The 25,599-nt window shown below is 45.4% G+C and overlaps 1 protein-coding gene across 1 annotated transcript; it reads left to right on the top strand.

Annotated features, from left to right (window-relative positions):
* Positions 1 to 1,478: 1,478 nt before the first annotated feature.
* On the top strand, positions 1,479 to 25,596 carry LOC310754692 (uncharacterized protein; the record flags this gene model as incomplete). Its single annotated transcript, XM_083596773.1, has 17 exons — positions 1,479 to 1,861; positions 4,955 to 4,991; positions 5,679 to 5,760; positions 6,877 to 7,029; positions 7,969 to 7,976; positions 10,871 to 11,093; positions 12,820 to 12,864; positions 13,223 to 13,290; positions 14,508 to 14,613; positions 15,378 to 15,556; positions 17,293 to 17,346; positions 18,451 to 18,499; positions 19,546 to 19,597; positions 22,687 to 22,830; positions 24,419 to 24,571; positions 24,903 to 24,919; positions 25,414 to 25,596. Coding segments are annotated over exons 1-17 (1,590 nt in total), but the record flags the coding sequence as incomplete, so codon positions are not given.
* Positions 25,597 to 25,599: the final 3 nt, after the last annotated feature.

The following is a 25,599-nucleotide window of genomic DNA, read 5'->3' on the forward strand; positions in this document are numbered from 1 at the left end:
TAAACTAGATGGGCACATCAGCTGGGCAGCCAGATTAGCTGTGTGTTTCCCAGCTGCACACCCAGCCATTTACAGAGTCGGTGAGCTTCATTAATGTGTGAGCCCGAAATTCCAGATCCCCCTCCAATCCGATGCCAAAGTTTAGTACTAAACCATTTGCACAACTTTTGCATTAGTTTGCAGTCAGTCAGACAAGGTTGGGTTTTGGGGTGTCCCTGCGGCCCCTAGTCTGAGTGTCCATTACTCAGTTTAGGAGGCAGCACAAAATGTGGGGTTTGCGGCACAAAACGTTGGCACCTGTTTGGAGTCAATTAGACAAGGTTGGATTTTTTGGCATTACAGCACCAAATTATAGCACCAAACCAGTGCACTACTTTGGCACCAGTTTGGAATCAATCGTCAAGGTTGGGTTTTGGGACATTTACTTGCAACCCCAGTTTGAGTGTCAGTTATTCGTTTGAGGGGCGGCACAAAACGGGTTCGCGACACAAATTAGCACTGAACTTAGGCATCAATGGGGGGGGAATCTGCAATTTCAGGGTCACACGTTAATGAAGCTGAGCCAGCGTACTGCAGCAGCTGCCACATTGCGCTAGGAATAGAAAGACCCTGCTCCAAATTTCCCGCCTGCCAGGGGCGCTTTAAGCAAGATTTATTTTTCACTCTCTGCCTTCTGAACTGGAAAAGTGGGGCTGACACTGGATAACCTTCCTGCGGCTGTTGTATGAGAAGCACCTTGATCGTTGACTGGTTCAAAAGCCCCATATAAATTCTAAAGATTAAAAGAGCCATAGGTCCGCGAACGCATACACTTCGCTTCATCAAGTCCTCATGGAGGAACGCGGCGGTGCATATACTGTACAGTACCTCGGGTTAAGTACTTAATTCGTTCCGGAGGTCCGTTCTTAACCTGAAACTGTTCTTAACCTGAAGCATCACTTTAGCCTATGGGGCCTCCTGCTGCCGCCGCGCCCAATGGAGCACGATTTCTGTTCTCATCCTGAAGCAAAGTTCTTAACCTGAAGCACTATTTCTGGGTTAGCGGAGTCTGTAACCTGAAGCGTATGTAACCCGAGGTACCACTGTATGTAAGTCGCGCAAACGCTCCCCGCGCTCTTATAACGGGTTAGTTTAACCTCTGTTTTGGTAGTAAAACTGAATTTACTGGGCCATGAAACTATGCTTGTCTAAAAAGCGTGTCACCAGCTAGAAAAGTTTGGAAAGCTCTGACTTCAGAGAGCAGCAGCCTGTCACGCTACTTTTCCTTTCTTACGGGACCATCTTTTCCCATGCAAATCCACCTACCCAGCAACCAGCCTTCTTGTGAGGAAACGCGCTTGTGATCAGACTCACTAGCCCCGGGTTATCTTAAATTTTAATTTCGTTTGAAAAGCTGGCCCAAAGCCAAGTAGAGATATTCCCGGCTGGGCGCTAGGACCCGGCCGCTCCTCCCGCAACAGCAGCCGCAACCACCTCTCTGTCTCCGCTGCTCCGACGTTGAGAGGTGCCCCCCCCACTTTTTCCTACCCCCTCTCCTTCCGGGGTTAGAAGCCCAAGAAAGGGCGATGGATGGCGGCACTTTGGCCCAGCAGCCCCGGTGGGGGGCTACTGCTCCAATAGCTCCGCGCGGAGGATAGAGCCGGTTGAGGCGCACCTCCCTCTCTGAATCCCCCCCCCCGAAGTCCTCTGCTGCGCTTGCTGAGAGGCCTCGCTCGCTGGATCCCTTCCTTCCCTTCTTGTGCAACCTCTTCCCGGCCCGCTTCCCTTCCTGGGCTCCGCAGCCAAGTGCCTCCGGCTCCGCCATGGCCACGAATCTGGGAAGCCATGCAGACGGAGGACGAGGAGCAATGGCTCTACGGAGGTAGGCAGGCTGGCAGGCGGCGGTGGCAGCCCCGACCCCATCCTTCCCCTTTTTTCCTTTGTTTCTTGCTGCTCTGGAGGGTGGGAAAGGAGCGCGCGCGCGGTGGAACGAAGGAGGATGCCATGCCGACCTAGCGGCGCCTTTGCAAACTTCTACCCGCCGCGCCGCGTTCAATTCTCCTCCGGCCCCTCCCACACCGCCCCTTTGGGCCGGAGATCTGGGACTGCTGCCTGGAGAGTAGAGCCGCTGCGCCGCCGCCGGGGTGCAGCGCGTGGCAAAACCCACCGGTCCGCAGGCTCCCGACGCCGCTGCCCTACCTGCTCTAGGGAAGGAGAGGAAAAGAAGGAGGAGGCGGCGGCGGGGGCGTCTGCCTAGGGTCGCTTTGGACTTCAACTCGGAGGGAGAGCATCTTTCCCTCGCTATCCGGTTCCCTCACGGAGTCGTAGCTAGCCTCCTGCCGTGTAGTGACTATGGCTATTTAATGCCTGACTCGCATCCTCAGGGCACTGCAGAGCGTCACAATCAAAAATTATAATAATTTTTTAAAAATAGAGGTCTCGTTCCCCGAGGAGCTTGCACATTTGTTATAGGGCGATCCTGGAAGTAAGCCGGGCAGAGTTCAGTGGGACTTAGACTCCCAGGTAAGGCTGAGTACAGGGGATGCAACTTCATTCGTTTAAAGTTCGCAGTATTCAGCCAAAGTTCTTGCAGCACCTTGCAAACCAAAATAGCAAATTAGTAAGGCTTTAAAATAACAGGAGCTGTAATGGCTTTTGTATGCTGCCCCATAATGCAAAGTTTTATGGGTGTATTACAATTGACAAGTAAGTAACCAGTTTAAGTATCAAATATGTCCTAAAACTTTAAAATCAAAAGCAACATAAACACACATAACCCTCAAATTCACTGCACCCCCCAAAGTTAAAACATAGGTTTAAAAACTGATAGATCCAGACCACATTGATTTAAAAGGCCCAGTTTTTTAAAATTAACTTGGTTCCAAGTTGTTCAGGGTTTTAAAGGTTAGACCTTGCACTTTAAATTGGGCATGGGAAGGCACCCCTGAAAGCAGCAGGGTGGGTTAAATTAGATTAAGAAGACAGAGACTGCAGGAGATGGGACCTGTGTTCAAATCCTGATTGAGGGTTTCCTTCTTGGGCATCTGAGTAGCCACAGTGAGAACAGGATGTTGGACTAGATGAGCCATTGGCCTCATCCAGCAGGCACTGCTTATGGTCTTGGTAGAATCATAGAATTGTAGAGTTAGAGTTACAAGCTTGGTGGATCTTTTCCATTTTAAAAAAAGGAAAAGTTTCATCAGACGTGACTTGTTTTCGAGAAACTCATGCTGGGTTTCTTTTCCAAGTGCTCACAGACTGTTGAATTATCTATTCTAGGATCTTTCCTGGCATTGGTGTCAAGCTCACTGGTTGGTAGTTACATGGGTCTTCTCCACCCCCACTTTTGAAAACGGGGACAACATTTGCCTGCCTCCTGTCTGCAGGGACCTCAGCTCCAAGAATTCTCAAAGAGTACTGTGTAGACAAAGGTTCTGATATTGCATCCACAAGCTCCTTTGGTACCCTTGGGTGCAGCTCAACAGGCCCTGAAGATTTGAATTTAAAGCAGCTAGGTGTTCCCTTACCACCTCTTTTTCTATCATGGGCTGCAGCTCCCTCCTTGCATCATTTATTATGTTATCACCAGGTTGCATATCACCAGGTTGCTATATAGCTGGGGGGGCAGGGAAGGACAGCCCCCCAGCAAAATGCCTGCCCCCCCAACAAAAATTCTAGCTACTCCCATGTTGAGTATTGCTTTCCATTTGGGTGAAAACGGGCAAAGCAGGTGTCGAGCCGTTCCACCTTCTCTGTCACTCAATAGTATTGCTCCGTCTTCTCCACTAGGGGGCTTACTAGTTGCTTGTTCTTCTTGCTTTGAACAAAGCAGAATAAACCTTTTAAAGTTATTTTTAACCTCTTTCCTTCTGAGCTTTGGCTTGCCTGCCTTCCTCCCTGCAACTGTTGACTACTTGTGCATATTCCTCATTTGTGATTTTCCCTTTCCTTCATTTCTTATACTTTTCCTTCTTAAATCTCAGCTCATCTCTGAGCCGGTTTCTTTAAATGCCTCCCACTTTTTTCCTTCCTGTTGGGATTGTCTGCATTTGTGCCTTCAGTATTTCACCTTTAAGATATGCAATAACAGATGAATTGAGCTATACATCAGAAAAAGCCTGTACAAGCAGAAGGGTCTGAAGCAAAGTACTGATGACCCCTGCTTAATATTAACAGCCAAGGAGTTGGACAGCCTAGGTGATCGTGTACCAAAGACTTTCCCTTGTATCCAGTGCGCTGCATGCTGTCAGTGCAAGGATTCCACCACTAAATAGATGTGAGAGTGAGTTATGCTGTGCAAGAAGGAATCCTTGCACCAGCAGGACACTTACTTTGCACAGCATTGAATATGAGTCCCTATTTCTCATAGAAGGTGAACGTCATGTTCAGGGGATGTATGCTAAGAGAAGGCAGTAGGTGAACATTCTTGTCTGGAGGCTTAGTAAGGGCAGCCAGCTAGGCAGAGTGGCATTCTTGAAACTCCCCACTGGCTCTGTATTCCTGCAGGTTTAGACACCACTAATGGGGAAGGAAAAAGTTAGACAGCAGGATTTCTATATGACCAACTGGGAGCTTTTAATGGTATGCAACAGGTGCTGCGGTGGCCAAAGCGAAGATAAAAGAGTCATGGTAGCCAAGAGAAAGCAAAAGGGATGACAGGAGTTTGCGTGTGCCCTAGAGCGAGGGACAGCCCTGGGAAATGAAAGTGAGGCAAAGCATGAAGCGAATCCAGAGTTAGTGCTGCTTCTTTGTGTTTCCAGACACATCTCCCCTCCACTGGGCAGGGTGTCTCATTAGCATACTACAGCGGCAATTATTAATTTTTTGTACTGAATTTTTCAAAGGGGAAAAGTGACATAAGCATCTTGCATGATTTGTTGGGGAGGAATGTATGCAAATGTAGCGGTATGTTCTCTCTCTCTCTAAAAGTTTCTGAAGCTTTGATAAAATTTTCCTCCTCTTGATATATTTGCAGTTGACATTGGTAATCAAGATGATGGACCAATTCCTGGGTAAATTTTATTTTATTTTTGTAATTCAGAGTCAAATGCATTTTTTTGGGGGGGGGCAGCAGCAGTACATTTGCCAGGATGGCTTACATACTGTTACCAGCCACCCCTTTGAAATGAGATACATCGGAGACTGTAGTATCTTTTAGAAATATGGTTTATTTATACATATTTACACCTGAGTTTAGGTGGAGGGAATGCAGAAAATTACATCCCTGTAGTGTATCTTGTTGCTCATCTCATAGCTTCAGAAAGCTTTGGTCCAGAGCAGAAGCCAGGCATGACCCCCAGTCTCTTGGTTCAGCCTCCTCCAGCCAACACCACATGGAATTCTACTCCTCCATACTTCTTCCCCAAAACCTTGCTCAAAAACCTCTGTATAAAAGGACACCCCACCCCCCTGTATGGACATCACACCCCCTGTAACCCTGGCAACCTCCCCTACTCAACATTGCTAGTATCTTTTGCTAACTAACACACAGCTGCATGGGAGAATAGAAAATGGAAAACAGTATGTATGTATGTATGTATGTATGTATGTATGTATGTATTTGGTCTTTTTTGCTGATTGTGGTTACCAATCACTACTCTGTTGCCTTGCCAGACTGGCTGATCATTGTGACTGAGATGTGTTTTGAGAAGGAGCCAACATAGGTTCTAGTCTGTGTGTGTGTGTTCTGTGTTTATCAGGGACACAGGACCTCATCCTTTAAAAGACATTCCGAAGGAGAAAAAGATTGTCAGTGATGAAGAACGAGAATTATTACAGCAAGTAAGTAGTACGGTATAATCAAGCTGAGATCTCTACTCCAGTGCTCCTCTGTTGTTTAGATCTCCCAACTCCCATCAGCCCCGGACAACAACATACAGGTGTGCTACCCGGGGCTGATGGGACTTGGAGTCCAAAACATCTGGAAGGCACCAGGTTGGAGATGGCTGGCTTAGAAAAATGGTTTAGCTCTTTGCCAAGCTTAACAGAAGTAGAGGAGACCCAGAATGGTTGGGCAGTTGTTCAGTTTGCTGGCAAAATACAGTCAACTATCTCATAAAGGTAGAGTGCTTTTGCATTGCATTGCATTTGTTTATTTAAATCAGGGGGTTGGGGAACCTCAGGGCAGAGGCCCAAATGCAGCCCTCTAAGCCTCAATACTCTCCGTAGCCCATATCTCTTGCCTAGCTGCAAACACATATCAGCTTACCAACCATGCTTTGCCCTTTATTGCTTCTTCCTGGCTGGGATGGGTTCTTGAACTTGGATTAATGCCTCTTGCTTGCCTGGATGGAGAATATAGAGCGGTGAGTGTGTATAGAAAGTAGCAAATGGTAAAAATAAAATAAAATCTGCATTTGTTGCTATTCTTCCAGTCACCCGGAAGTAAATGTGGCTTTTCGATCAAAAAGGACTCTCTTTCCTAGATTTGAATCAACAGATAAATAAATAGCTGCCCATCCTTCTCAACTCACTCATCATCCATGATTGCTGGCACAAATAAATTAAAATAAATTACATACTTACAGCACAAGTAACCTGAAGGGAGGGGGATGGTACCTCTTGAGCATTCCTATTTTAAAGTTTTATGTAACTAACTAAAAAAAAAAAAGCCTCTGAATGTTTATTTCTCAGGCTTAAGGCTGCAGTCCTAACCTCACTTCCATAGGAGTGAGCCCCACTGAGTTACAGGAGAGTTACTTTTTGTAGGCATGGTTGAGATTTCACTGTGAACAAAGTCCAACAGGACTTAAAAGTAATGTCATGCCTAACTTATCAAATTTATTGCAATTGAAGTTGAGCTAACTTTATTGGGAACAAGCTAACTTGTGCTGCTGCTTAGGTATGTATTTTTAAAAACTGTCTTCTCATTGTGCATGTCTTCTGTCTCCTTCCTAGACCCTTTCAGGTAGAGAAGACAACGAGGAAGACAGTGATAGTGACAGTGATGACTACATCCAAGTAATGATTGGCAATATCACAACAAGAAGGCCATCTTTCATGTACGTCTGCAAGTGTCAGAATTCTGCTCTTGGTTTTATCTGTGGTTTTGTTTTCTGCTATATTTAGAAAGGAAAGGGGAGGAAAGGGGAAGAAAGACTAAATAGAGTTGTATAGCAAAAATTAGAAGATTTACCGGTAGTAGTGGACCTTGGTCTGAAAAGTTGGAAGACTCCTGCCATTGATGGTCCATGAGAATACCATGGCTGATGGTATCAAAGCCAGTGAGAGATCCAGCAAGAACTTAGCCACACTCGCCCCATCCGTTTCCTGATAGAGGTCAAACATCAGGGTGACCAAGATGAATTCTGTCCCAAACCCACTAGCTAGACCTGAGTGCTAAATGTAGTGGGGGCTAGTACCAGGGTTCAAATCTCCTCCCAGCCACATGGCTCACTGGGTAACCTTGGGCCAGTCACTCCTCTTAGCCTAAGCTACTTTACTGGATTGTTGTGGGAATTGGAGGAGGAGGGGGAGAACCATGTGTGGGAGATTTATGCAGCCAAACATAACTGTATAATTACCAGTAAGAAAAGGGTTAAGTCTCACAGAGTTCTTAATTGCTAGAGAAGACTCAGATTGGTCATGACCCCTCACCATTGGGGAGGGAGGATGCAAGGGTTATTTCCTGTTCTCTCTCTCTGTCTTCTCTTTGAACCGTGTAACTGAGCAGACATCTGAGGCTGGGGCTCCAGACTCAGTCTGTGTGTTTGAGCTCGACTTCTGTATTTTGTAACCAAGAATACATTACCTGTGTTGTTTCTGCTGTAGCATTGAATGATGCATGAGTGAGACCTCTGATTACTGTAAGTAAAACATTTAAACTTACTTAAGGTTGTGGTCTCTTCACTCCTAGAGGGGTAGAGGTGGGGGAGCACAATTGTCAGTGCTTAATACTGGTACATTTAAAGGTCTAACAGCCTATATTGCCCATCCTTTGCAAACACTGCACATATATTTTAGTTTTAAACTCTACTGGGGGCTCTTTAGGCTAGACAGTGAGTCAAGCCCTATGCTTTTTTTGAATTTAGTCAACTATTGGGACTTCAGGATTAACTGTTATTCCCTAGTTATTTTCCAACACCATGTACAACATACATTGAGCTCCTTGGAGAAAAAACGTGGGATATAAATGCAATAAATAAATAAAATTGTCGCAAGCATATTGGCTGTTGAAGTGCTCCCAATTTACTAATTAAATATACTCATGTGCTTGGGACAAACTTTGAGGAAGTAGTTTCCTAGCCCTGGCAAGACCGTTGGGGGAGACAACAGAAAGTGGTCTTTTCCCCTATGAATCTCTCTCAAATTTGCCTTTGCCTGGTGTAGACTCAAATAAGTGAAACATTTTGCAGAGGATAGCAGGGATAAGGGAAAAGAGAGAGTGGGGGAATTCTATCAGATGGTTGTGAAACTGGATTTTTTAAGTGAAAAGTTAAAGATGAGCCTCTTGGACAATTGCTGGGTGGGAAACTTGGCTGGCCGAATCATTAAAATCCCAGAACTAGAATGGCACCATTGTATAATAAACTGAAGCTCCGCTCTGAATTTCCCCTCTCTTCACTGGATTTAAGTGTGAAAGGTACAGACCAGGGATCTGAGCAAGTTAATTAACCTTGAAAGGCTGGTGAAAGGGTTAAATTTGGTAGACAGTGTAACTGGTGAAACTCATCTGCCAAAGCGTAGCAGTATCAGATATGATCTTGAAGTAGCTTGAACACATTTTTAAAGCTTCCAGCTACTTTAATTTATGGAAGTCTTGACTAAATCAAAAGACCCCCAGGAATATTTGCTCCTGAGGAGAATGTTTCACTGATGTGTGTTGCAGAAAACATTGCAGCAGCAGTGTTATAACTGGATAATTGATTAGGCGTCCAAGCTCTAATCATTACATCAAATCAACCAAACCTTTAGTTGATTAATGAGGGGAAGCCAGTTTTAATCAGTGGAACTTTTAAGGACATACATATTTCCTTATGCAGGCTGTTTTGGTTCTGGTGTGTTTCTAGACTAGAGGATGAAAAAGCTGTAATGGAAGCAAGAGGCTCAGGAAAGTTTGTTTCTGCCCTTCCTTGCACAACTGTCTTGTAGAGTAGGCCAGTTATGGCTCAGCTGTCTGGTTTCTGCTGCCACCCCTCCTCCATAACATAAGTCAGGAGGGAGATCTTGGGACCCTCACTCAAACACCTACGTGGGGATTGCACAGATGTCTTCTAAAAGTCAGATAGGGAAATGAAGATGTCAACAGGACCCAGAAGAACAAGGAAAACTAAAAGGAGCATCTGTGGTTCTAATTTATCTCATCCTAAACTTTCTACTTGGGATCAGGTGAGTAGCAAGGATGGTCAGTTGCAGGATTATCTGATGGGGGTGGGATGGATCCTGATGTGAGAGAACAAAGGCTACATAGCACAGTCCATTTATAAGGGGCTCAGGACCCCCATCTGGCAGGCAGTTTCCAGCAAATCAGAAGTCTGGCATACTTGCCAGGCAAAGATTAACACTCCACTGAGATCAGATGAAGGTAGACAGTTACTGCCCAGATTCCTACCCCCACCCCAATCTTTCTGTGACACAGTCTGAATCATTTTGTTGACGTAGGTTGTGTTTTGGCTCCCGCAAGGCAAATGGAGCAGCAAGAAACCAGGCTTTTCCCTCACAGAAGCAAATATTAGAGATGGCTTTTCCTTGTGACACTGACTGATTGGTTTGTCTTTCACTTCCTAACTTATATCAGAAAGACATCTAAATTGGGGCTATGCTAGTGTACAAAATATATTCAAGTGTAGTTGGCTATTACCAATTCCTTAAATCAGTTGGCAGCCCTGGCATTTTACATTGCAGCTTGGATTTTCTCCCTTCCTTTTTAACTGAACAACGCCAAAAATATAATTCTGGCACAATAATAGATCAGGCAATGCTGTGAAACTGAAATGCTATTTAATTCCTTCTGTGTGATTTGCTTATATAAGAGAAGTTAGATACTTTAGGCATTGATTTCTATAGTCAAACATTAGGATGGCAATGTTCACATGCTGATGATCCCAGACTGATTTGGTTAATGCCCCCAAATTAAAGTATTCCTCCTTTTTTTTAGACAAATGCAATTAAATCATGACAGGGCCATTCACTGATGTGCCTTGGAGCTTGTTACAAATACAATTGTAGTTAAGTGGACTCAAATACTCCCTCCCATCAGCATGGATTTATTCTGCTTTTTCAAAGTTTGCTTTAGGTAGGATTGTCTCATTACCATGGTTTCCAAATCTACTTCAGTCCATAGTTAAGAGGCTAGTCCTGGTCAACCCAGTACTTTTTTCAGGTGGAACTCAGTTCCAGCCCCCCTCAGCCATTGCCATTATAAGAGAACAAGGGAGACGTTCACGGGGAGTTCCATCACCTCATTTTCTAGAAAATTAGCACAGGTCAACCACTAACTGTGGAATGTTGTGCCTTGGTTCTCAGAAATTCACCCGTTTTTGACTGGGATTATGACTGTTAATGAGAATGCTGATATTTACTGTAATGAAATACATTTTGTCTCAGAGGTTGCTAGATTGTTCCAGACTTTGATACTTCCTTTGTATCCCACCACAACATATAATAGCACCACAGCTGTATTAACCCCAGAGCTAATTTTTTTTGAGGATGTTTTAATTTTTCTATGACTCAAAGTCTGAAATGATCTACATATGCAGGAGAATGAAGTGGTAAAGTAGACAATACAACTTTGGTCAGCAAGTGAGCATTTATGAATGCTCCTCTGTAAGTAGAAAATTAATGTATCAGCAGCTTCTGTCTATGCTAGTTTTCTCTCTGTGTGTAGATTGCTCTGCTGTTTTTAAAACATAGGAACACATTTTAAAATGAGGTCCTCCACTGCAGACTGAAGTGGGATGACGCATTCTCCCACCTCGAGATTCTGCCATCTCATTCTACTAGGTATATGGAACCTGCCTCATTCATTCATTCATTCCCTCCCAGGTGCTGACCTTTCTGATTACTTCAATTATGGATTCAGTGAGGAAACATGGAAAGCCTATTGTGAAAAGCAGCGCTGGTTTCAACTTGGCATGAAGTCATCTGCCCCTGTCAGTGCTGAAAACCAGATCAAGGTAAGTGGTGGAACTCAGGTGTACTGGAGGCAGTTGGAGGATGGACGACAGCTAACAGATTGAGCTTGAATCCTGACCAGACAGAAGTACTGTTTTGGGGGGGGGCAGGTGTGGGGGACATCCTGGTTCTGAATGGGGTAACTGTGCCCCTGAAGGACCAGGTGTGCAGCCTAGGAGTCATTTTGGACTTGCAGCTGTCCATGGAGGTGCAGGTTAATTCTGTGTCCAGGGCAGCTGTCTACCAGCTCCACCTACTTGCCTGCAGGCTGTCTCACCGGAATGGTGCATGCTCAGGTTATCTCCCTCTTGGACTACTACAATGCGCTCTATGTGGGGCTACCTTTGAAGGTGACTTGGAAACTACAACTAATCCAGAATGCGGCAGCTAGACTGGTGATTGTAATGGCCACCAGGACCGTATAACACCGGTCCTAAAGGATCTTTGTTGGCTCCCAATGCATTTCTGAGCACAATTCAAAGTGTTGGTGCTGACCTTAAAGCCCTAAATGACCTCGGCCCAGTATACCTGAAGGAGCGTCTCCACACCCATCGTCCAGCCCAGACACTGAGGTCCAACTCCAAGGGCCTTCTGGCGGTTCCCTCCCTGCGAGAAGTGAGGTTACAGGGAACTAGGCAGAGGGCCTTCTCAATAGTGGCACACTTCCTGTGGAACACCCTCCCATCAGATGTCAAGGAAATAAACAACTATGTGACTTTTAGAAGACATTTGAAGGCAGCCTTGTATCTGGAATTTTTTAATGTTTGATGTTTTACTATGCTTCGATATATGCTGTAAGCTGCCCAGAGTGGCTGAGGAAACACAGCCAGATGGGTGGGGTATAAGTAATAAAATTATTACTATTAATATTACTTGGAGATACACACACACACACACACACAGAGAGAGAGAGAGAGAGAGAGAGAGCGCTCAGGTGTACTTAGCTTATTCATATATGCATGTGTGTGTGTGTGTGTGTGTGTGTGTGTACACACACATATATTTAAATGAAATGTATTAATTTTATTAATCTTAAATAAAAAAATCATTGTGACACAATTCTGTAAATAAATATAATATGCATATATACAAATGATGGTAACCTCAAGCAACAAAAAACTATTGCAGAGTTTGCTTCTAGCCACTTCCTCAGTCAGTCAACCAATATATGTAGAAATTCATTTCAGCTGCCAGGACGAGTTTCCGTACATGGTGTAGTAGCCACTTGGTAAAAACAGCTTGGAGAGAATTTCATGCTAAAAAAATATTTGGGAGGAGAATGGTTAAGTGCTCTTTATATCCACATCTCTTTCCCAGTGCAGATTCTCTCCCCACACCACACCCTGAGAAGGCTTTGCAATTGTGAAGGGGTCATTGCAGGGAGGGGAGTTCAGTTACAGGCATGCTCAGATCAGTGACTCATGCAGCAACACTCGGAATGGTGAGTTGCTGCACTGTGTGTGTGTGGTTACTTTTGACTCTTAAACACATTCTGAAATAGCCTCCCCCAACCTGAGGCCCTCCAGATGTTGCTGGACGGCAACAGAGGCTGATGGGAGCTGTACTTCAAACCATTTGGAGAGTCTCCAGATTGGTGAAAGTTTCCCTGCAGGTAACTGCCATCTTTGGTTATATAAACAAAGCAAACTTCCAACTTCCATTTTTTGTGCCTTGGCTAACAAAGGCTGTATTATGCTATTGGTTTTTGATTTTTAATTTTTTGCTTAGGTTCAACAAGGAGGAACTAGAAATTCAGAAAAAGAACCAGAATTTTAAAGCGGATCTTACGGCCCCAGGTGAAAGTCGGGTCTCCCGCAAACAGGTACACCAACCACTTTTTTTTTGTTTTTAAGCTTCTTGTATTAATTAAATGCTATGTTATGCCAGGTCGGCTCCAAGCTGTTCTTGTGTAGGCTTGATCCTGCTGCAGGGGCAGGGAACCTTTTTAGGCTCTATGGGCCAGATCCATTTTGGGACCCACCTCACAGGCCAAATTTGGCAGGTGGGTGGCCGCAACCTGTGGGATGTTGGTATCCAAAATGCATATAGTAAAGGGATCGTTGCAAGAGCTGTAGAACTCTGTGATGTCATACGTCTGAGGCAGTTATAGCAGTTGGTACAGTTGGTTCAGTCAGTTGAACAGTCTTCACAGAGCAGCAGGTTATGTTTTGATGTGTTGCTGTCTGCCTCAGAGTCAGAGTTAGTTAGTCTGCAATAGTTTAATCTGTGTAAAATGTTTTAGCAGCTTAAGTATCATTGTATATTTTAATCTGCAAGTGCAAGTACACTAAGTAGGTTATGTTATTTTTAACTTTAACTGTGGTTACTTTCTTTGAAGTTATGGTCCATCATCTTCTGATTCCCCGCAAACATATCTGTTTCAGGGGCCTGCCAACTGCCCCACCAGGCTGAACGTGCAGCAGGATGTATAAGACTCTACATACTCTGTCCTTCCTTAGAAGGAGCAGAGGCCAGGCATCACTGTGAGCTCTTTATGTTTGGGGCAGGGCAGGGCATGAAGAGAAGAGTGATATTCAGATGAGGGGGAGGAAAAGGAAGCGCCCAGGGGAGGATTTAGAAAACCCCAACCCCTCAAGTCACCAGGGTTCCTGAGGGTTGACCTGAGTTGCACAATGTCCAGCCTGGAAATGAAGGGGTGGAGCTCCTGAGTTAAGGATGGGGGAGGATAAGAACATAGCCATCATGGCAAGTAGCTATTGATAGCCTTATCCTCCATGAATTTACCCATTCCTGGGAAAGGAATGTAGCCTAATGCCGACGGACTGTGCCAAGACACAGCATGCCTTTTGCCTCTGGGTGGAGCCAAGTGGATGTAGTTGTGGGGGACATAGTAAAATAACAAAAGTTCCCAAGCCAAGCAGGAAATGCCTGTCTACTTGTTCCTGACCCTGTGCCTTAAAGTGTTATTCTGTCCCCTGGAGACCCCAAGAGAAGGCAGTGAAAACCCTACAACATTCAGCAAAAGCTTTAGGTGTGGGAAAACCTTAACCCTTGTTATTAGATGAGGTGCTCGTGTGTCTGGGCCAGTGAATGCTTTGCAATTAAGTCTTTGGGCCTCCCTAATTGGCTGCTAGGGATGCCATGCTCCCTCCATGAATCTTACTGTGCACTTGAATTCATTCATTCGTTCGTTCGTTCGTTCGTTCGTTCGTTTATTCAATCAGACTGGGTAAGAATGCCCAAGTCCTTCCTGTGGAAGATCTAAGGGCCAAGGGTCTATACAGTGGAGCTTGGTGCAGTATATGACCTATGTGTTGGTAAATCTCAAGGCTTTCCATCTCTTCCCTGTTTGCATAGCTGAATGAGGGGGAGAGTGCAAGTGTGCACCCGGACCATCTGTCTGTCACCTGCTTATGCTGAATCTGAGATGTTGCTTCTCTCCCTTTTCTAACCAGGAAGCTAAGTGTGACCATTGATGTGATAGGTGGAGAGCCAGGCACTATTAGAAGAGTGGAAGGAAGGCGTCGTGATAAGCATGGCTCAGAGGAAAACTCAATTCAGGTAAGAAATCTGTCCAGACTGCATGAACTTCACTTTCTTATCTAACTCACTTTTGAGTACAAGTGGATTAGTTTGTTTATATATTTATTGTATTTATATCCCACCTTTTTCTCCAAGGAACTCAAGGTGGTGCATTCTTTCTCATTTAATCCCCATAACAGCTCTGTGAGGTAGGGGGGCTGAGAGGCAGTGACTGGCCCCCACAGTCACCTAGTGAGAGCTTCATGGCCAAGTGGGAGGATTTGAACCCTGGTCTCTCCCAGGTCCTAGTCCAACCACTCCACCACACTGGTTCTCAAATTTATATCACACCCTTCGTCTAAAGGAGCCTCCTTTGGGGCTGATTGCATACCCTTTTTATTACCGTATTTTTCCATGTACAAGACTAGGTTCTTCCCCTTTTGAAAAATTTCAAAAATTAGGGGGCGTCTTATACACGGGGCCATCTCCCCCCATTTTCTTAAATCCGAGTCCCCAAAACTAGGGGGCGTCTTATAGATGGAAAGATACGGTAAATTCAGTCTGCATACTCAAAAGCAAAGTAAGGAGAAGTTCAGAATTCCATTTAAGCTCAACTCCACATCCAGGACCACATTCTGCCATTTTTCTGTGCTCCAATGGCACAGTGCAGTCCTCCCATGTGGGATATGTGCTTTGTGTAAGGCCTGGTACAGGAATCAGTTTGGCTGCAATTAACGGGGAGGTCAGGTATTTTCTTTTTTCTTTTTAACCAATCCCTTTTCTGTTTTCTGTTCCTTTTAAAGTTACTTGGTGACAATGGGAGGAAGGCACATCCCACAAAGTCACTGCAGCAACCAGGGCCACAACAGCCATTGGTGCCACCCACGGGTCCTCCACCATCAGTAGGTGGTTCACCTCCATCTTGTTTTTTTCCTTCCTTGGATGCCAGTTACTTCTTCCCCACCACCTCGTCATCATCCAGGTAGGTGCCTGCTAGTATAGAAGGCTGTTCCAGAAAGCTAGGTAGACCCTACCATCACGGTCTGAAACCCGCTTTGCCATAGGCAGTTGATTATAGGAAATGCCTGAAAGAGCACTCACTGGTTGTCCTGTGTCCACAGTAGCAAAGTGAAAGGACTGGGCCACAGACGGAAGGTCAGGATCCTTTCTTTAAAGATTATAAAGCTTCTAATAATCTCAGGATTATACCACTTCGATCTCACCTTGTTCTGCAGCATGTGCAGAGCTATGCCCAATGGTTCTTTGGTGGTGTAGATACTTACAGTGCTTTCTGTTCTATTCTTCACATTAGCTACAGTGGGGCTGAGGAATACGTGGCCCTCAATAGGTTACTGGACTACAATTCCCATCACTCCTGACTGCTGGTGGCATTTGCTGGGGTTGATGGGAGTTGATGGGTCCAGCAATAGGGCCACATATTCTCCACCCCTGCTCTAAACCATATTTGTAAACCTGCTTAACAAGTATTCTGTTATTGCCTAGGTATGCCTCCCGTTCCAGGTAAGTACTTCTGTTTAAGCATAAGAGTAGCAAATTCAATCTGGCCTGCTGGAGAATGGAGCACTTCAAATTAAAGCCTTTGAAGAGAAATCTGGGCAGCATTTAATTGGATGAACACATGTAGCTAATCAAACATGGTCTTGTCAACATGTTTCTTGACTAAGTCTTCTGTCATCTCTGACTATTAGCCATTCTAGGTCGGGCTGATAGGAGCTGGAATCAAGAACCATCTAGAGGGGACTGTCCTGTGACCATTATACATCAGAGAAGTTACAGATTTCATTGGGCACCAACCTATGAAATCTTTAACTTCTCTGGTGTGTAATGGTTATGGGGTGGGGAAACACCTTAAAGAGTAATGGAATAGGCAAGGCTGAGGTCTGAAAGTGTCTAAGTTCCTGAGACAGAAGTAGATGTGGTAGACACCTGGAAGGAAAGCTACCTGGGAACTGCAGGTGGGATAGCAGAATTGCACAGTATGGGTAGGACATGAGTCCATTGTTGAGTCCCATCTCTCTTCCTTCACTAATATGTAGTGAATATATGCTGATATTATCACATTGTGTGTTTCCTGCCTTGCATTATTGACAGCAGCTGGTTGGGGTGCGGGGAGATGAAACATGAAGTTCAGAGACAGGTGTATGCTTTATGGCACATTACCAAACAGGATGGAGATGATACCAGGGTTTTAATTGGCATAGTGAAGTTCTAGGAAGAGCCTGCTGGATCAGGCCAGTGGCCCATCTTGTCTGGCATCCTGTTCTCACAGTGGCCAACCAGGTGCCTGTAAGAAAACCACAAGAAGGATCTGAGCACAAGAACATGCTCAAGGGACATTCTCTGTCCCCATTCTGTGGCCAAAGAAACAACATTATATGCTTCTGAAGAAAAAACACCAGTGAGGAAAGAGAAGGCTTCAGTGGCAGTTGAAGGGTCTTCCTTTAGAGGCAGCAAGTGAGCTCACTAAAAGTGCTGCTCCTTCTTCATCTGAGAAATGAGGCCAGGGTGGCCTCCACTTTGGTGTTATGTTCTTTTGGGGAGCAGGAGGAACAGCTTTCCCACAGCTCTTGACTGATGGGAGAGGCTGAAGCATACCGTCCTTCAGCTCTGTCAGGCTTTGTAGCAGCATTTGCAAGGGGGCTGAGAGCTTCCCTTCCCCTTCTCCACACATTTAAACTAGTATGACTTTGTCTACAGGTCTGTTTCCTCCACCTCATGCTTCACCGCCACCCCTTTTGATTCTAACACATGGTGGGTAAGTGACTCTGTTTGTTGCATTTATATCCTAACTTTTTTGAGCTCAAGGTGGCACACGTGGATCTTCCCTTCCTCAGTTAATCCCCGCAACAACCCTGTGAGGTAGGTTAGGCTGAGAGACCAGTGACTGGCCGAGGATCACCAACTGAGCTTCACAGCTGAGTGGAGAGTTGAACCCTGGTCTCCCAGGTCCTAGTCTGACACTCTAACCACTATGCCACACTGACATCTCTCTTAATATTGTCTCATCTGTAGGCTGCAAAAGGCTAGCAGAATTGTGGTTGTGGTTTTGCATTACTTTGTGGTTGAGAAAGAGCTCTTTGAATATGATTGTGGACATTAGCAGAATCACCATTCAAATGCACATCAACACTTTTTTTTAACCTTAGGCTGAGATTGGTCACCATTGTCTTTTGTCAGTTTATTGATCCACTGTGATTGCACTACTTGTAAATTATAATATTAGTGAGGGTTCTTGGAGATAGGGCTAGGGCTGTTTGGTGTCCCCCCCCTTTTTTTATTTGCCGTCTCCATTCCACCTGGAAGGTTGTAATCCCAGTTTTGTAGATTACCAGATCAAGCCATAGCTGAGGGCAGTGGTGGGAGGCAAAAGCAGATGGAGAGAGCCAGCTGATCTGTAGCTTCTCTGGTGATAGATTCCAGATTGCTCAGACCATGTGAGCCAATCTGACCCGAAAGCTTTCATAGGGGCCAGCAACTATCAACTGAACTGCTCATGCCTATTCAGTGTGCCTTATCTCCCTGCAGTTTGTACCTCCAGCTACTGCTGAGCAGTGGCATTCAGACTGCCAGTTCATGAGTTGCTAAGAGCAGAACTCTTGGGATGATTTGTGGCTCTTTCCAGTGGTGTGCAGAGAATGTGGTGATGCTTTTGAAGAGGCATCTGAAACTGCAGAAAAATACAGCAGCCACAGTGTTTCATGGTGAGCACTTTTCCAGCCACATTACACTAGTCTTATATCAATTGCACTGGCTTCTGGTTCTCTCTTTCTCCCACTCCACTTTCCTGGTCCCAGTTCTAGATGCTGATTGTTACCTGTCCAGGAATATCTGAAACGCAGCCTCAGCTCACCATAGGTTACTGTCATCTTGTGGCGCCCTGATTTGTGTCCCATCAGCAGAAGAGGTTAATTTAGTAGGAAGGCAGATTGGGCCTTTTCTGTGACAGCCCCCCTCCCCAAAGATATGGAATTCCCTTCCACAATTAGTTAGACTGGCCTGCCCCTAACAGCTTTTAGGCAGGCATTTTAATGGTGTTTAATTATGAGATTTAAGGATTTAGCTTTTCTCTGTTTTCCTGGGTTTTAGATATTTGGATTTTATTTTGTGTACACTGGTTTCATTGGTTTTAATGTACTGCAAATGGCCTTGGGGGGGGGGGAGGAGAAAGGTTTTTCATGAGCAAAAATGTTTGTACAAAGAAAAGACAGGAGCTTAGATTAAGAACTCTTACACACTCATTCCCCACATTGTCAGTTTATGGAGTTCATTTGGCAAAATGTGGAGATGGCTTTACAATGGGACTATATCTTCCCCAACCTGGTGCAACCTTCAGGTGTATTAGTCTACAGTTCCCATCTTCCATCAGTCAGCATGGTAATTGCCACAGATGCTTAGAGTCCAAAACATTTGGAGGGGTGTCAGGTTGGGAAAGGCTAGATTAGATAAATTTACGGGGAACTTTACAGATTTCAGTGGACATCAGCCATGATAATCAAATGGACGTCCATATTTATGGAGGTTGCATGTCACTTGGGGAGGAGGGACTTGCAGGAGAGGATGATAGCATGCCTGGCTTGTAGGGTTCCCAGAGGCATCTTGGTGTTCAAAGTGGAAAGCCAGATGCAGGGCTAGGTGGTCTCATCTCTTCAGTATTCTTGTGTCTAGCTCTCTGCATACTCAACACTCCTAGGTTGTGCTCCTAGTGGATAGACAAGAAAGCAGTAGTAGCTAGGAGAGATGGCATGGTAGGACTAGGAAAGAATCAGCACCTTTGATGAAGAGGTGGCTTACAGTCAATAAGAGAGAAGCTCTTTAAGGGAGTTGGGACAATGATGCTCTGTTTTAGAACAGTTGATGTTAATTTTTCTCCTTCTGAATAGGTGACAGGGGGACTAGATATTACTAACCCGTTGTTGTTGTGCTCCCTCCCCCTCCCTCTCTCAAAGCCAGTCTGCCAGCTACAACAACAGCCAACCACCTCCATTTGGCTACAACTCCACAGGTGAGCCCCTTAGACATGCTGCCTGAAATCAATTAATGTCCTGTGCTACCCATTATGGGTTATGTGGATTTCCCCGCTCGCTTCTTGTTGGGCAGCCTTAGACCATTCTATTTAATTATTGTTATATTTACTGTATTGGCCTGAATATAAGCCTCACTTTCCCCCCAAATTCCGACCGTGAAAAGTTAAAGTGAGGCTTATATTCATGACTTTACGGTATGCAGCCAAGAGTGCAGGGCAAACAGCGCCAGGAGTGCGGCAAAGCAGCGCCCACCCCACATGTAGTCCCCCGTCCTCTCCCCCAAGGCCAGAAAGGGAGAGAGCAACGCAGCAACCCCCCATATGCAGCCAGGAGCAGCGAGGAATGGAGTGGCTTTTATTCGAATATTTTTTTCTTTTTTTTCTTTCCCCCCTCCAATTTTAAAGGTGCTGCTTATATTCAGGTGTGGCTTGTATTTGGGCCGATACAGTATTTATATCCCACATGTTTCCCTGGCAGGACTCAAGGCAGCTTACAACTAAAATAGAAGCAGCTAAAAACATATATAAATGTCAGAGCTACCCTAGGTCCCAGCTCACAAAGGACCAACGCTGCTTCGTTGTTAAGTACAAAAGTCTTTATTGAAGTTCAGTTTCACTTCCAGAGCCGCAGCGCGCAGCCCCACGTCTAAAGTGTCAGACCACTGATGCTCCGTCTGAGTCTCCTCCCCCTTGACACCAATTTAAGATTCTAGCCTTGCTCCACCTTCTCCGCTGCTCCTTCCTCCTCTGGGTCCGCCTGCCCGCCGGGGTTCCGCCCTTTCTAGCCTCTTCTCCCGCTGATTCCCCTGAGCCTTCTCCCTCCCTCCGGCGGGCTTTAGGAGCTGGTTCCCCATCCGGGTCTCCTGCTGTTCCGCGCGCCTGCACATTTGAACTTGGCGCGCGCGCCCAGCCAGCAGCTTTCCTCCTGACCGTTCCACTGCTGCTGTCACTGCTTCCCCCATCGGGGGGGCTAGCTGCAACTGACCTCCCCTCCGTTGGAGGCGTGGTCAGCCCTGACTCCCTCTCTGGAGGAGACACTGCTCCTGACACATGTGACTCCTCCCCCCCACCACGCTCTGGTGGGGAAACTGGTCCCGATCCTCCACTGCTGCTTTGGGGTTCCCCTCTGGCTCCTTGTTTCTGGTGCGTCCCCCCTGGGACCCCCCTTGCCCTGACCATCGGCGCCCCCTTCTGGGAATCTTCTGATTCGCTGGAGAAGCTCATGGAATCTCTCGGGCCACTGTCATACTCCCCTACGCTGCCCTCGGATTCTTCCCCTTCGCTCTCCCAATCCTCTCTCCCTAGTGCTCCTGCTCCTGATTCCCTGACAATAAAAAAGAAATCTGTTTTTTAAAAAACAATTTTACATTAGTAGAATTGAAATATAAAACATAAAACAAGCATGCCTGTGAGGGTGGCAGGCCTGAGAATGGCCTCCCTTGAAGATCTCAGAGCCCAGGCAGGTCCATCTTCTATGACTGGCAACAGGTTGTCTACTCTTGGATATGAGCTGCCACTAAATGCTAACCTCTGCAAACTGGCAGGTGTAGAAGAGCTGGAGTGCCACTATGCCCCATGATGTGCCTTCTATGCTAGCCATGTTTGAGCTGCCCCTTCCTGTGTGACTCCCTGCATTGCAGCATTTGCCTTGTTCATTCTCCCAACAACTGCTAAAGCCTGGAGTGGGCGGGGTGGATGTCATGAATGTTACAATATTCCTGAGATTTCTCTCCTGCATATCCCTGCCTGATCTTCCTGGCCTTAACATGTTCCCAAATTCACTTGAAAAATACCAGCACCAGTCAGTGTAATCACCCTTTTAACATGTTGCCCATGCTTAATTTTATTAGCCAGTTACTGCTTCCAGGTATGTTTGCCAGGAACATGCCAAAGCACCTGCCATCCTCCATGAAGACAAGACATAATGCTTGCTTCTCTCCTTACTTTGTAGGAAGTGGATGGCTTAAGCACAGTTCTGTATCTGCTGCTGAGGAACTCCATATTAATACTGCTCTATATCTACATCTGAATAATTTGCTGAGCTCTTCCACACCACACCACACCCCCATATATTTCTAGGCAGTGGCCTTATATGCAAAGCCTAACAGGGTTTCAAACACTTGGTTACAGATTTCACTGTGGTTACTCTTCCCTCTGTACCCATAAGACAGTTTCATGTTAGCCACATTTTGATGCTACTTGAATCACTCACTTTATGTTTCAAATGCAAGCCTTGATTTTAACAAGTGGAAAATACTGATACTTGCTCTGAGCTAACATGGAGGTAAGAGTCGTGTAGGAAGCTGGGCAATGCTGATGAGAAAGGAGACTGTGTTCATTTCAGTCAAATAGGTGGGGTCCACCCAATCTTTTGGGCTACAATTCCCATCATTCCCAACCATTGGCCACACTGGTTCTAGATTTTAAAGTGCTTTGTGTTGTCAGTCCCCTATACCTTAGATATAGTCAGACAGTCAGTCAAGTTTATTGCTTATAGCCAAAGGCTGCTGCAGTACCTTAGATATAATCTATTAGCCCAGCCGTGCTTTTATTTTCTGCTCTGTGTGTCCACTTCATAAGGGGCAAAGACTTCTGGAACATGAAGCAGGCCTTTTACCACCATTGGGACACAAAACACAAAATCTACATCTTTTAAAACGGTTGTGTCAGATGAGTGCCTTTTTCTGGAACTGCACTTCTGTACAGTCCATTGCTTTTAGCACTTATTGAGTAAGCTTCAAGGGTGGATTCTTAGAATCTTCCAGTTTCCTTAGGGTTAGGGAAGCAGTTCCTGAGAGTTTCCAAATCAGCATTGTTCGTCAGCTACTCCACTGAAACACCAGTTAACTTCTGCAATAGATATGACTTGGACAGCTTACACAGTTGTGTCTAGTTCTCTTTCAAGAGATGGACAGAAAGCAAGGAAGGAAGGACTTTCTCTTGGCTATATCTATGTGGAGAGTTTGTTGCAAGTTCCATTATGGATGTTGTGGAGGACCAAGGCACATGCCAGCTCCATCATACAGTTGTTTGAACTGGGTAGTGAAAGACTGTTTCCTTTTCCACAGCTTCGGGTTTTATAAGCTACCCTCCCATTTCTACATCTCACAAGCCATGGATGACTACAGCCTCCAATATTTCCAGTCACTGGGAACATTCTGGCTCAAGAGGCGAAGAGATTGTGACTGGACATCTCCCACCAGTGAATACAAGTAAGTGCTGGTATTTCTTATGTTGGAATGGAACTGGAGCTACAGGTACAGCAGACTTCTGAAGCATGAGACTGGGCACAAAACTCAACACCCAGAAGACTGTCTGACTCCGAAACACCCTCTCTGATTGCATGGAGCCCCGACAGCCCTGTGGTTTTCCCCAGAGCTGAGGGTGATGAAACAATCACTGAGACGGCTAAAGCGCTGGGGGTGGAAAACTCATTCTGAATCTGACCAGACACGGGTAAGAGCTCAACATCGACGCTACCAAGTGGCAATAGCGACCACGAAGAGGAACTTTTCACTGCCTCAGTGGCATCTGCAGAAAACAGCAGCAGGAGATTCTTTCAAGTGGTTCACAATCTAATGCCATCAGGGCCTGGTAAGGTCCCTAAAATCTCCTGCAATGATTTTGCAGTTTTTTGCAGATAAAGTCGCTCAGATTTGGAAAGAGGTGGACTCCACCGTGGGAGCAGGGCCGGGGCGGGAGAGTGCTAGAGTCCTGTCTAGTCAAGTTGCATGGGATCGGTTCCAATCTTTTACCTCCAAGGATGTGGACAGGCTGCTTGGATGAGTGAAACCAACCACCTGTCTCCTTGATCCCTGCCTATCCTAGCTCATAAAAGCTCTGTGGGATGGTGAATGCTTCCCTCTGTGAGGGAGTCTTCCCAGACTCGCTGAAAGAAGTGGTTATTAAACCACTTCTCAAAAAAGCATATGTAGACCCACTCACTATGGTCAAATATTGCCCAGTCTCAAATCTTCCATTCTTGGGCAAGGTGATTGAGCGGGCAGTTGCTGAAAAACTCCAGGCACGCCTGGAGGATGTGGACCATTTGGATCCCTTCCAGTCGGGATTCAGGCCTCATCATGGGACTGAAACTGCCTTGGTCGCACTGGTTGATGATCTCCAGTAGGCTAGGGACAAAGGTAAAAGCTGTTTCCTAGTTCTGCTGGATCTCTCAGTGGCTTTCGGTACCATTGACCATGGTATCCTTCTGGATCAGCTAGAGGGGTTGCACTGGCTCCATGAGGCAAAACCACCTTGGGTCCCTCAGCGACAGTTTCACCCTAGGCAGGAACTACATTAGAACTACAACTACACTACTCAGGCAAGACTTATTGGCCATGCTCCTGTGAAGGACTGTGGGTTTTGCCTGCCAGGCTCATGTGAACATTTCTGGAAGAATTTATTGGCTTCACTTTTCTGACTTGGGTTTGTTTTGGTTTAGCCATTTTACCACATGGTTTTTTTCCTGTGTCATTGTCCATCCATTTTGGGGGGAGGGGAGGGGAAAGTTGGGGCAGGAGCTCTTTTTGTAAACCCTATCACTGGAATTGCCCATATCTGTTAAAACAGTAAAGCAGTTTTTAAAAAGGTGGGTTCTGGGGTTTCCACATGGTTTGTGATCAACTTTCCATGTGTTTTCATTTCTTGTTACATTTCTTGAAGCAAGTTTGTGTATGATGAGGTTCCAATAGGTAAATCTTGTGACCTACTTATGAAACTCTGAAAAGAGAACAGTGTTTGAAATTTTCTTCTTGTTAGACAAAGCCTCTTCTCTAACTCACTATTATTTGCTTTCAGTGATGATGAAAGGGATCATTACTATAGCAGAGAAGGCAGCTACAATTTTGAGCAGGACTATCACAGTAGAGATAATAGTTTGGAGTGAGAATATCATCATTGGGAGCAAAGGCACAGAGACAAAGAGGAAGCAGGCAAACACAAATCATGGTGGTAAGGCTTTTCCCAATGGTAGGTTGGAGCTTCTAGCTGGGATCAGGCCAAGGAACATTAAATTATGTAGGGGTAAACTGTGTTCCAATCTGGCCTTTATCTATAATTTAGAATGGACAAAGGCTGTAATAGGTGTAGGAGGGATGGCTGGATCTCTCTACCACATGTGGTAGACCTGCCCAAAGGTCCTTATAGACCAAAATAATTAAAGATATTGGTTGGTTATAGAATCAATTATTGACTCCCAACCCCAGATTGGTCCTGCTGTATATTTCAGAAATGGACACTGAGGTTTTAACACCCTAAGACTTAAGCCTATTTCTCTTGGCAGTGGCTAAACTTATGATAGTAAAACATTAGAGGTCACTATCTAGGAATTTCATGTTAGAATGGGCAACTATAATATCAATTTGGTTTTAACTGAATGTTTACAGACAAATTTTATACTAGGGCAAGATTTATTGACTATGCTTCTGTAAAGGAATAGGCTTTGCCTGCCAGGCTTGCATGGACGTTTCTGGAAGCCCTCCTTGGCTTCACCTTTCCTGACTTAGGTTTGTTCTGACTTGGTTCAGCCATTGGTCATCCATCTTTGGGGGAGGGTTGGGGCAGGAGCTCTTTTTGTATACCCTTCCTATCATTGGAATGCCCATACCTGCTAAAACAATGGAAGAAATTTTAAAATTGTTGGTTCTGGTGTTTTCACATGGTTTGTGATCAACTTTCCAACTGTTTACATTTCTTGAAACAACTGAGTTTATGATGAGGTTCCAGTAGGTAAATATTGTGACCTATTTATGAAACTGAAGAGAGAAGAGTGTTTGAAACCTTTTTCTTGTTAGAATAAGTCTCTTCTCCAAGTGACTATTCCTCATTCTTTCAGTGAAGATGACAGGGATGGTTACTATAGCCAAGAATGTAGTTATGATTTTGTGTGGGGCTTCCACAGTAGAGAGCAAGAAGACCATCATCGGGAGCAAAGGCACAGAGACAAAGAGGAAGCAGGCAAACACAAATCATGGTGGCAA

The sequence above is a fragment of the Podarcis filfolensis genome, assembly GCF_964270895.1.
Source record: "Podarcis filfolensis genome assembly, chromosome: Z".
Lineage (NCBI taxonomy): Eukaryota > Metazoa > Chordata > Lepidosauria > Squamata > Lacertidae > Podarcis > Podarcis filfolensis.